This window comes from Rhinoraja longicauda, chromosome 9 (assembly GCF_053455715.1).
Source record: "Rhinoraja longicauda isolate Sanriku21f chromosome 9, sRhiLon1.1, whole genome shotgun sequence".
Taxonomy (NCBI): Eukaryota; Metazoa; Chordata; class Chondrichthyes; order Rajiformes; family Arhynchobatidae; genus Rhinoraja; species Rhinoraja longicauda.
The window spans coordinates 58344672-58357607 of record NC_135961.1 but is presented as its reverse complement, the minus strand read 5'-3'; the positions used below and the strand labels follow the sequence as shown (position 1 = coordinate 58357607).

At 40.0% G+C, this 12936-nt stretch overlaps 1 protein-coding gene across 1 annotated transcript in view; it reads right to left on the bottom strand.

The window, feature by feature from the left end:
- cfap61 (cilia and flagella associated protein 61) overlaps positions 1-12936 on the bottom strand; it is a 107155-nt gene that overhangs the window by 56681 nt on the left and 37538 nt on the right. The window contains exons 14-17 of the mRNA XM_078405589.1: positions 10249-10375; positions 6814-6891; positions 3460-3653; positions 2190-2349 (exon numbers count right to left, since the gene is read on the bottom strand). Coding sequence (XP_078261715.1) covers positions 2190-2349; positions 3460-3653; positions 6814-6891; positions 10249-10375 — 559 coding nt within the window. The remainder of the gene's footprint in view (positions 1-2189; positions 2350-3459; positions 3654-6813; positions 6892-10248; positions 10376-12936) is intronic.

The following is a 12936-nucleotide window of genomic DNA, read 5'->3' as shown; positions in this document are numbered from 1 at the left end:
ATCAAGGGGATTTTAGCTTCCAGCAAGATTCGGCCGCTTGAGGGGGTTGCACTTTGACTAGTGCAGGTGGTGCAATTGAAGCTGACCTGAAAAGCTGTGAGGAGTGATGCAAAACTGGAAAATGGGGACACAGATTTTTGCAGAGTCCTTGGCTGTTCTTCATTTGTTGGGGACTTAGACGACCTTCAGATACACCGTCAGAAGATAGTAGAGGGAGATACCCACACGGTCAATGCCACAAGTCAGGCAGCAAAGATCAGTATTCGGTGCCACAAGAAATAACCTTGCAGAAGTAACTGTCAATGTATCATTATATTGTCAAATTATCAAATATATCATTAAATTAATACGTCATTCTACCAAATGCATCATTAGTGTGAATATTGCTCAGTTCGCCACACCATCACTCCTTACCAACCAACAATGTAGCCAGGGCAAGGCTTAGACAACAGTTAGCACAGTTGGCAGTTTAAGCAGGGTGAAGTTGCACAAACAGGATGTGTTGCAGAAGAATTTGAAGTGTAACACCATTCACTTGTAACACAATTGACTCCATTTTGGACCTCCAAGGTGTCTTCGGGAACTTAAAACCAGGTGCTATTGGGTCCAGTTTTATCCTGGAATCTATTTATCCATGAAAATTATTACGAGATAACACGATATCCATGTTTATTAATATTCATTGTTCAAAAATTCTGCTACTGTAATAGCAGTTTTATGTTCCCTGGCCGCTTCAGCGAATAGTGCCCACATTTTCTCTTTGGTAGTTTGGAAGAAAGATTATTTCTTTCAATCACTTTGCTCCTGCTTACATTCATTTTGATATATAACATACAAAAATATATTTTCTGAATTCTGTGAATGTACTCCTTGCTGCATCCGCACCCCGAACCCTAGCCGCCTATTCAAAGTCTCTACAAGCATCAATTATTGTATTGCATTTTAAATAAACACCTGTAAAACATTTATACTCAGATTGGGTCACACTGGCTTTCAAATGTGTATGCAATTTGCCATCACACCAAATCCTTTATATAATAATATAATTTCCTAATGCTCAATTTAAAGCTTTAGTAGCCCATTCCAACTTCAGTAGTAGTGGGCTACGAAAGTTCCGTTATCCCACTCCAGTTATTGCATACAGCTGAATCTTAGTCATTCTTGATATGTAACAGGGAGAATTCATGACATCCCTTTCGACTGTTCCCTATTCTGTCCCATGAATTATCAAAATAATTCTTTTTTAAAAACAAGTTAATCATTTGGACAGTAATTCAATTAGACAATGCAATTTATTGACCAAGTTAATTAGAGAAGCCTTTCTTATAAATGGAGACTACTGTCTCAGAATTATAGCTATGAATATGATTACATTTGTCATTTGGTAAACAGTATATATTTTAATATCGGTGATGCCTGAAAAAGGAAATGAAAATCAAGCAAATTATACCAAATTTCTAAGAATGCTGTCTATTAATGTAATAATGCTATGTATTTCGCTTAGAAAAGAAAACATTCCAGGAATAAAATGGGAATATTAAATTGCATTGAAACTTCCATGAACAATTATTTGTGAAAAAGACAGACATGGTAATTCTGTAATAGATTTTGCTGATGTTACTTCAACATATTAAAACTACACCAAAGCTGATCATCACTGAGACTTCTGTATTTGTTCACAAAATGGGAGCTAAAAGCATCAGAGGTTTACTGTACTTAAATATAGATTATTCATCTATTAATTCTCTAAGCATCATTACGTGATAAAGAGATAGGATGTACGAGTTACACAGAAATAGGAAAAAATCAATTAATTAATTCTCAGTATGTGGTGAAGATATAAAATTGCACAGTAATAGAAGTCTGAAAACATTTCACCTACTTATGTTAGTGTTACCAGTCAGACTGGTCAGTACTTCAACATTCTAAACCAAATATATAAATGTTTTTAGACGTTAAAAGGATGAACTGTGCAATTTGGTCGTTTGCTGGGTACATATTTGCAGTGCAATTTGGTAGTTTGCTGGGCACGTATATGCAGATTCCATCAGGCATCTGAATTTTAATTGTTTTTGCTAAACTGTAGTTCGAAACCATATTCTCATGAACATGGACAACATAACCACTTCTTCTAATCCTTAATAGTCGTCGTCAAGTGCCACATCCTTCCTACATTGCCTATCACTCACCTTCTGCTTTGTGATTCTTTTTGATGGGGCGTTAATGCCAAGTTGTTCCAATGGATAGATAATTTGTCGTCTTCGGCGCACAGGAACAAGGCAGTGAAGGGCAGACGTCAATGAATGAACGTGTGGACTGTGCAGCTGAAAGTAAAAGTTTTTATAGTTACTTATCTATAAAGATTCAGAATTAGTTTCACAGGAAATAAATTCGAAATATGCCAATCAGAATCTGGAGTAGGGCTCTCTGCCCCTCAAGACTACTCCACCATTCAATAAAAGGATGGCCAATCTACCTGTAACCTCAACTCTACATTCCAGCCTGGTCCTGATAACTTAGCTAATGGAGGCTGAAGTGCCCCATCATTCGACAATTGTGGACTAGGATTTGGAAGAGATAAAGGCATTCATTATTCAATCAACTGTTTAAGAAGGTCATAGAACTTTGATGCGGGAAGAAGAAGAAAAAAATTTGGTTGAATTCTATTGAAATCTCAATTTCCAAAATGGAGACGAAGACTTGCACCAAGTCAGCTTGCTAAGCAAAAGTCAGGAGATCCCTCTGATGAAGAGGATTTGAACCCAACATAGTCAAGAATCTGTCTACTTCTTCCTTAACATTATTCTAAGCTCTGGTGTCACCATCGTTTAAGGAAGTTCCAAAAACTCACAAACCTCTGAGAGAAAAATAATTCACCTCGTCCTGGTCATAATTGGGTGATCCTTTATGGTTAAACATTCTACTTTCGCCCAATGAGAGGAAATATCCTTTCCACATCTATCCTTTCAAGACCTCTCACGATGCCCTATCCTTAAGAAAATTTAAGCCAAAAGTATCAAGGATGTTTAGGAATAAATCTTCCAATATAATTAACACTAATGAACTTAAATGTTCATTAGTTGTATAACAATATTATAGTCTCTATTAAAACTACACAAAAAAGTTAAGGTCTGTCACACCAGTAATACAAGGCAGTTTCTACATTGAAAGTAACATGTTTATGCCAATTATAGATCGGCCATTTTAAGCCCAAAAAAAAATTAGAGGCATCTTTAGGGAAGTTTAATATTGTATTAAGACACTATTGTAGATAATTATCATTTATACTTGTGTTTAAAGTTCTACATAAAACTATTTATAAAAGTATATGACTACTGTTTTTACAGATATAATTTTCTAAGAAGGAGTGGAGTTTTTAAAAACAAGTATATTTTTAAATAAAAAATAAATAAGATATAAATATTATGCCATTACTTTTTTTTTACCGTAGGGTTTAACATTTTTGGATAAATAGGATAGTAAAGACATGACTTTAAAGTTATCCGGAGTATCTCTTTGAGAAAATATCTCGTATGGTGGTAGAAAATTGGGTTTAAAGCAAAGTGATAGAGATGCCCATGTTCTTCACGTTGATGATGATTGAAGTAGATGAAATTTTCGATGTTGTAGTGTGAACGGATATATTCAATATCCTGCGAAAGAGAAAATATAACAATGAAAAGAAAGCAAAATAAACAAAATCTGCCCCGTCTGGGCCTCTTGCACTAAGGAAAGTAAGGACTTACAATGTAAGAGGCTTAGTTGGGAAGAATTTGTTAATTGCATTCAAGTAGGTTTCTTGAAACTGTTCAACGAGGGGAGGGCCCATATTGGACTTTGTATTGGAAAACGCGCATGGCCAGATAACTGGTGTTTCAATGACAGAGCATTTTGGGAACAGTGAGCACAACCCCTTGACTTTTAAGATAGTTATGAATAAGGACTTCATCCGGACTTAATAAGTCCTGACTTCGTTGGAAAGTTCTCAACAGGGGGAAGGCAACAATATCACTTAGACACAAGGAATTGCAGATGCTGGTTCGGGTCAGGACCCTTCTTCAGATAAATTGAAGTAGGGGGGAGAAAGTTGCAAAAGAGCTGGGAGCAAGACAAAGCCTGGCGAGTGATAGGTGGATACAGGTGAGTAGGGGTTTTGATCTCTGCTCTACTGTAATTATTCTGAAGAGGGGTACTGATCTGAGAACATCACCTATCATGTCCTCCAGAGATGCTGCCTAACCCGATGAGTTACTCCAACACTTTCTGTTTCATTTGCAACATTATTAGACAGGAGATAGTAAATGAGTAACATTGTGATTTTGATCCTTGGATGAAAATTTGAAACTTAACTATTGTTTCTTTTGCTGTATTTAATTCCCTTTTTTTTTCCTTTTTTTTCAGGATCTAGACATCCCTGGTAAGGCAGCATTTATTGCTAATCTGGCCCTGGAGAAAGTGACGTTGAGCCGTTTTCTTGAATTGCTGTATTTCATCTGATGAAGGTATTCACAGTGCTGTTATTGGAGACTTCTGGGATTTAGACCTATTGCCAATGAAAGTCATGGAGTCATACTGCACGAAAACAGCCCTTTGGACCAACTTGCCCATGCCAACGAAGATGCCTCATCCACACCAGTCCCATATGCCAGAGTTTGGCTCATATTACTCTAACATTTCCTATCAATGTTTGGGAAATATTTCCAATGTGGGATGGTATGCAACTGGGAGAGGAACCTATAGTATTTTCGTGCATCTGCTGTCCTCAGGAAGGCTTGGTCGACAGAAATGCAAATCAAGAATAAAGTGGGAGACATTAGCAGAAGAAGACCTTTTGCAATGGTTCCTCGTGAAATTTGGTACATCTTATTATTCATATTAACAATGCACCTGGATTTTCCAGTGTAAATTGCCATTTTACATGACCCAATGACAAAGGAACGAACCATAGAAGCTGGAAATGTGAAATAACAGCAGTTGTTGAGGTTGAGCATTCTGACAAAAAAAAGGTTATCAACCTGACACGTTAACTTTATTCTATTCCTCTCTCCATTCGATGAGTATTTTCAACATTTTCCATTTTTTTGTCTTATTTGTAAAACTGCTTTATGCCAATTCTCTTAACCTGATATCTTCCTTGAAAACATTATACAGCCTTTTCTGTGCCTCCATATCCTTTTTCCAATCTGGAGAACAGAGCTATACAATGTACTCCAAATGTGATCTACCTAAGGTTCAGTATGATCTTTATTTCTATCCTTGTAGAAGTGAATAATGGTACTTCGTTTATTTGTTTGGTTGGTGATTTAGAAACTTATTAATCTACATTGCATTTACGGTGATCATTGTTTCTTTATTTCAATGTCCCTCCAACTCATTCAGGTGCTAAGTAAGACATGGCTTCCTTGTTCTTTCTCCAAAACTATTACAATTCATATTTTCCTATCTATACATTTATCTTCCAATTACAGGTCAATCTGACAAATTTATAGATTACATCTTAACTCTCTAGGATACATTTATTGAAAATCTTAATGATAGTCGTATGTAACTTTCAGTCTGAAGAAGGGTCTCGACCCGAAACGTCACCCATTCCTTCTCTCCAGAGATGCTGCCTAACCCGCTGAGTTACTCCTGCATTTTGTGTTTACCTTCAATTTAAACCAGCATCTGCAGTTCTTTCCTACACATTTCAACTTTTAATAGTGGTAATAAACTGAAAGTAACAGAATACCAAAGGCATTTAAGTAAATGAATGTATAACCGGTCGCCAATCATGTACTGCAGGTAGGAACTGCCATGGAAAATTAAAATGGCCTGTTGATGTATATTTAAGCATTCATTATGTAAATCATTGGAAAATGTAAAATAAAAATAATGGAAGGAGGTGTTAAATCGTTGACCTTTCCCCTCTGTGAGCCCAGATCAATTAATTGAAATAAATTTGAGCAGTTTCAATCTATTTTCTTCCTTCTCAATGTCATTAATATTTAACCAATATTGGCCTGCCATTAACCTACATGCTACATTATGCAAGAGTGTTTATTCCCCATGGCTTTTCTGATTTTACGGTAATGTGCCAGCTTCAAATGCCAGGAGATTACAGTGAAAGGAGAATGAGAAGAAAACAATATGTTGGAGTGGACCAACTGGGAGTAGATGTTGCTTGCTCCTTCATCTGTGATACTGGATCTATCTAAACAGATACAATTTATAAAAACTCCATCTATCCGCTCAGTTTGATCAAGCTATCAAAATACCACCTTAAATGACTGAATAACATTATTAAACCTATAATTGTTTTTAACTTCATCACTGTAAGATCCATCAGCTGAGAAGTGACACATTTAACAGACAAGCAGGCAACGTAGAACACAGCAACGAAATTCTGGAGTTCTCTGCAATAAATGACTTTAGACATTTAGGCAGGCCAAATAATGACAATTATTTATGACAAGAAGTTAGGATAGGAAATGCTCAGGGTGATAATCTATATGTCAATAGCTGAACCTTTTCTCCAGAGCCACAATCCTCCCTAGGTTACAAACGTTTGACTAAAGTACAGGCCGCACACATAACTGAGCATTTGGGATGGTTTTGCTGGCTTTTGCGGGGCTCCAGGCTCTGCCACCTGGGAACATCCGACTTGCAAACTGTCCAGGTTATCAACAGTTCACAGGAATATAATCCTGTTGTGAGCTGAGGAGGTTCTGTATATAATAATAGATCTTTAGACATTCCAGATACCGGTCACTTATTTCATCAGTGGACATATAGTAGCATGTCTTTACTGACATTTGTAATAGTTGTCAATACCTCTTCATTCCTGATAATGGCAATCCCCACAATTTCCGATAAAACGTCAGCAACAATGACCTGCATTGGAGTTCCATCCTGACAAAAATAAATAGCAGAAGTTAACATGACACATCTAGTTAAACAATATAAGTGAACAGAAATAAAACCAAACTTTTGGGGTGTTGATAAACATTTAGAGTGGATGAAAATGACAAATTGAAAGAGATTTTAACCTAACTAATAAATCTGAAACAACATCAATTGGATCAGAAGAAATGAAAGGTTCTCTAGTTCTATTGCACTGATTAATATTTGGTTTTACTGTACAGTATTTTAATTTTTTACCCAGTGTAGAATTGTTGAAACATAAATTCCGTCACACTTAATATATAGGACAAGAAGATTACAGAATGCTAGTTCCACAGAAAGGTTTGGACGTCTTTGTACCAGGAACAGAGAAAGTTAACATGGAGGTAGAAGCAAGTAATTACGATGGAAAATGGAATGATGACAATCATTGAAAGAAAAATAAATGATAAAAGTAGTGTAGTCTTCCCATAATTGCATAGGCCATTAATGAGTTCAGACTTGGAATACTGAGTACATTTTTGATCTCCTTGTTTAAAGAGGAATGTACTTAAATTTGAGGCAGTTCAGAGAAAGTTCACTCTAGTCAACCCCAGTATGAAAAGATTGTCTTATGAGGAAAGATTAAATTTGGGTTACATCATTAGTTTAGAAGAAAGAGAGGTGATCTTATGGAAACATATGAGATTCTAAAGGGCTTGACAGGAGAGGTGCTGAGAAAATGTTTCCCTATTGTGGGAGCATTGGAATTTGTGCATATTGTGTTAGAATAATCGGCTGCCAATTCAATACGGAGATGAGTTAAAATATCCTCTCTCAGGGTTTTGTGAATCTGTAGAGTTTATTCCGAAGTTAGGCTAAATCATTGAATATCTTCAAAGTTTTGATCAATATTTTGGTCGAGTTATCAGGAAAAATAAAAGATTGGAGCTGAAGCTAAGGTTAGGACAGCCATGATCATATTGAATGCTGGAGCGAATTTGAGAGATAATGTCAACAAATTCTCCTTATATGTCTCACATTCTAGTTGTTAGTTATAGAGCGATTGGTATGTGGAGAATGAAATAGAGTCTGAAGCAACTAGTGTCGTGGTTGGGATTTGTAATCTGAGGATGCATTTGACTACTCAAGTCTTAGGCCTGGATAGATTGGATATGGAGAGGATGTTTCCACTAGAAACTTAGAAACATAGAAAAAAATGTGCAGGAGTAGGCCATTTGGCCCTTCGAGCCAGCACCGCCATTCAATATGATCATGGCTGATCATCTAAAATCAGTACCCCGTTCCTGCTTTTTCCCCATATCCCTTGTGGAAGAGTCTAGAACTAGAGGCCATACCCTCAGAAGGACGTAGCTTTAGATAGGAGATGAGGAGGAATTGCTTTAGAAAGATGGTGGTGAAATTCATTGCCACAGATGGCGATGGAGGCCAAGTCAATGGATAATTTTAAGGTGTAAATTGACAGATTCTTGATTAGTATTGGGGTTATGAGAAGGCAGGAGAATGGGGTTATACGGTCATAAGTCACAAGGTCTTAAGTGAAAGGAGTAGAATTAGGCCATTCGGCCCATCAAGCCTACTCTGCCATTCCATCATGGCTGATCTATCTCTCCCTCCTAACCCCATTCTCCTGCCCTCTCCCCATAACTGCTGACACCTGTACTAATCAATAAACAGGGTTGAGAGGTAAAGATAGATCAGCCATGATTGAATGGCGAAGTAGACTTGATGGCCGAATGGTCTAATTCTGCTCCAATAACTTATGAACTTAAATGTGGTCATTGAGCTCCCTGTGGCATTGCATTCCAACTCATTGGGTCTTCAACCAGTGATTACCATCACTAATACTCTCACTGTTTGTATATAGTTTGTCTAAAGATTTTTGGCGTTCTGGTCCTTTGCATTTATCCTTCTCTGCACCCTTCTCCTATGGCTTCCAACACAGTAAATCTGCAAAGCTCATGTAGTGAGATTACTTGTTAAATGACACTCCAGTTAACATTTTTTGGGAAAAAATCCTCCTTGGAGCCACAGTGCATCTCATTATTAAGAGATGTGGATGGCCTATACGTTGTAAGGGCTGCCTAAGTGGATCTAGCCACGTGTGATACTGAGTGAATAACACCACTCTGAGATATAGAACCAAAGAACCTCACTGTGCAGGGTAGGATGGAACTGTAAATGCTGGTTTGTACCAAAAAAGGACAAAACATGCTGGAGTAACTCAGCTGGTCAGGCAGCATCTATGGAGAAAAGGAGTAGCTGACATTTCAGCTTGGAATCCTTCTCTTCAGGTTCTGACCTGAAACGTCACCCAGTCCTTTTCTCCAGAGATGCTGCCTGACCTGTTGAGAACCTCACACTTAATACTGGCTGCTTGTATCATTAGACAACGAACAGGTAGCATAAAGTCAGCAAGCTGCCTTAATTAGGAGCAATTTGGGAGAATTAACTGAGCCCTCAATTTTTCCCAAGCCTTCGTATAGTACCTCTGCAATTTATTATTATGGCCAAATGGCTTCAATGTCGGGAGCCCCGACCGCCCCGACATGGCAACTCCAACAGCCTGACCGCGGGAGAAGACGGCAGGGGAAGAGAAAAGACATTCTGGCCTTCCATCACCGTGAGGAGGGGACTGGAGGAGACTCACTGTGATGGATGTTTCTTTTGTTTGGTGTTAGTTATGATTGTATGTGTTATTGCATTTTTATTGATTATTCTTATTGGTCTTATTGTTGAACTGCGGGTAATGTTTCATTTCACTACACATTTATGTGTATGTGACAAATAAACGACTATTGAAATAAATGACTAACGATACAAATGCCTGTAAGAAAATCCACAAGGATTGACTTATTACTAAATGCTGTAACATAATTCATTGAGCTACGGGACCTGGACTCCTTTGCTAAAATGTTCATGATGTGCAAACAGAATTATTTCAATAGTCGTTTATTTGTCACATGCAGCACTAATACAACTTTCATTTAGCACAAGGAATGGGTGCAGAAGCAAACTATGATCCTGGAAGGCACAAAGGGCTGGAGTAACTCAGCAAGTCAGGCAGCATCTCTGGAGAACATGGATCGGAGACGTTTCTGGTCGGGACCTTTCTTTGGACCATGATCCAGGAAGTTACTTTTCTGATACAGCTTTCTCTGGAATGTAGGTAAGTTCATGTGTTTGAAGTATCAGATCTGAAACTAATTATCATTTTTTTAAAAGGTGGCAGACACAATGATATTTCAGACAAGGATTGCTTCCTTTAAAAAAAAAATTAGATAACAGTATTAAATGCTGATAATTTACATATTAAACAACATATTGTGCTTTCAACAGCAAAACTCAAATTAATCAAACACTCACTTCATCTCTTCGGCTTCGATTATATGTAATTAAATCAGCTAAAATACTCTTTTGCAGTTGAAGACTTCGGACAAGAAGTTTAATTCCTTCTGTGTCATCGCTTGTTACAAGTCGTACCACAATGGATCTGAGTAATATACAAAGGGACACAAAGTGCTAGAGTAACTCAGCAGATCAGGCAGCATATCTGGAGAACATGAATAGTTGACCTTCTAGGGTCGAGAGACCCTGACTGGTGACTGACTAAATTACCACAAAAAATTCAAAAAAGGAATAAAACTGTCATATAACTGATCTGTGAAAACGGACAATCTCCGCCTTAAAAATATCCATTGACGTCCTCCACGGCCGTCTGTGGCAATGAATTCCACAGATTCATCACACTCTGACTAAAGAAATTCCTCCTCATCTCCTTTTTAAAGGTACGACCTTTTATTCAGAGGCTATGGCCGCTAGTCCTAGACTCTCACACCAGTGGAAACATCCTCTCCACATTCACCGTATCCAGGCCTTTAACTATTTGGTTAGTTTCAATGAGGAAGATCTTTCTCAACACAGCATGTTCTTGGAAGGTCCATTGCCGTTCAACATTAAAGACACTAAATAAATGAAAGTTTAAGTAAAGTGTAGCTTACTAGACAGCACAGTGGTACAACAAGTAGAACTACTGCTTCACACCAAGCCAGGTTAAACCCTGGCCTCCAATGCCGTCTCTGTTGGGTTTGCAGGTTCCCTGTGTGACTGTGTGTGCTTTCTCCAGGTCCTTTCATAATCATAATAATCATAATCATAATCATACTTTATTAGCCAAGTATGTTTTGCAACATACGAGGAATTTGTTTTGCCATACAGTCATACCAATAAAAAGCACCAGAACACACAAAATACATTGTAACATAAACAACCACCACATTCATCACTGTGATGGAAGGTGAAAAAAAGTTCAATCTTCTTCCCTTCTTTGTTCTCCCGCAGTCGGGCGCCTCGAGCCTTCTGTTGACGGGACGATCTTGGCTCCCGTAGCCAGCGGTCAGGCCCATATATAAGAAAATAACTGCAGATGCTGGTACAAATCGATTTATTCACAAAATGCTGGAGTAACTCAGCAGGTCAGGCAGCATCTCGGGAGAGAAGGAATGGGTGACGTTTCGGGTCGAGACCCTTCTTCAGACTGATGTCGGGGGTGGGACAAAGGAAGGATATAGGTGGAGACAGGAAGATAGAGGGAGATCTGGGAAGGAGGAGGGGAAGGGAGGGACAGAGGAGCTATCTGAAGTTGGAGAAGTCAACGTTCATACCACCGGGCCGCAAACTGCCCAGGCGAAATATGAGGTGCTGCTCCTCCAATTTCCGGCGGGCCTCACTATGGCACTGGAGGAGGCCCATGACAGAGAGGTCAGACTGGGAATGGGAGGGGGAGTTGAAGTGCTGGGCCACCGGGAGATCAGTGGCGTTAATGCGGACCGAGCGCAGGTGTTCAGCGAAGCGATCGCCGAGCCTGCGCTTGGTTTCGCCGATATAGATGAGTTGACATCTAGAGCAGCGGATGCAATAGATGAGGTTGGAGGAGGTGCAGGTGAACCTCTGTCTCACCTGGAAAGAATGTTTGGGTCCTTTGATGGAGTTGAGGGGGGAGGTAAAGGGACAGGTGTTGCATCTCGTGCGGTTGCAAGGGAAAGTGCCCGGGGTTAGGGTGGTTTGGGTAGGAAGGGACGAGTGGACCAGGGAGTTGCGGAGGGAACGGTCTCTGCGGAATGCAGAGAGGGGAGGGGATGGGAAGATATGGCCAGTGGTGGGGTCCTGTTGTAGGTGACGGAAATGTTGGTGGATGATATGTTGGATCCGCTGGCTGGTGGGGTGGAAGGTGAGAACGAGGGGGATCCTGTCCTTGTTGCGAGTGGGGGGATGGGGAGCAAGAGCGGAGCTGCGGGATGTAGAAGAGACCCTAGTGAGAGCCTCATCTATAATGGAGGAGGGGAAGCCCCGTTTTCTGAAAAACGAGGACATCTCGGAAGCCCTAGTCTGAAACACCTCATCCCGGGCACAGATGCGGCGTAGACGGAGGAATTGGGAGTAGGGGATAGACTTTTTGCAGGGGACCGGGTGGGAAGAAGTGTAGTCCAGATAGCTGTGCGAGTCGGTGGGCTTGTAATAAATGTCCGTCACTAATTTTTCTCCTGTGATGGAGATGGTGAGGTCCAGAAACGGGAGGGAGATGTCAGAGATAGTCCAGGTATATTTAAGGGCAGGATGGAAATTGGAGGTGAAGTGTATAAAGTCAGTGAGTTCTGCATGGGTGCAAGAGGTAGCACCAATGCAGTCGTCGATGTAGCGGAGGTAGAGTTCGGGGATGGGGCCAGTGTACGTCTGGAACAGGGATTGTTCGACGTACCCGACAAAGAGGCAGGCGTAGCTAGGGCCCATGCGAGTGCCCATAGCTACGCCTCTGGTTTGGAGGAAGTGGGAGGAGTCAAAGGAGAAGTTGTTGAGGGTAAGAACCAGCTCTGCTAGGCGGAGGAGAGTGTTGGTCGATGGGGATTGGCTGGTTCTACGGTCGAGGAAGAAACGGAGGGCTTCGAGACCATCCTTGTGGGGGATGGAAGTGTAGAGTGACTGGACATCCATGGTGAAAATGAGGGAGTGGGGGCCTGGGAACCGGAAGTTATCCAGGAGATGGAGAGCGTGTGA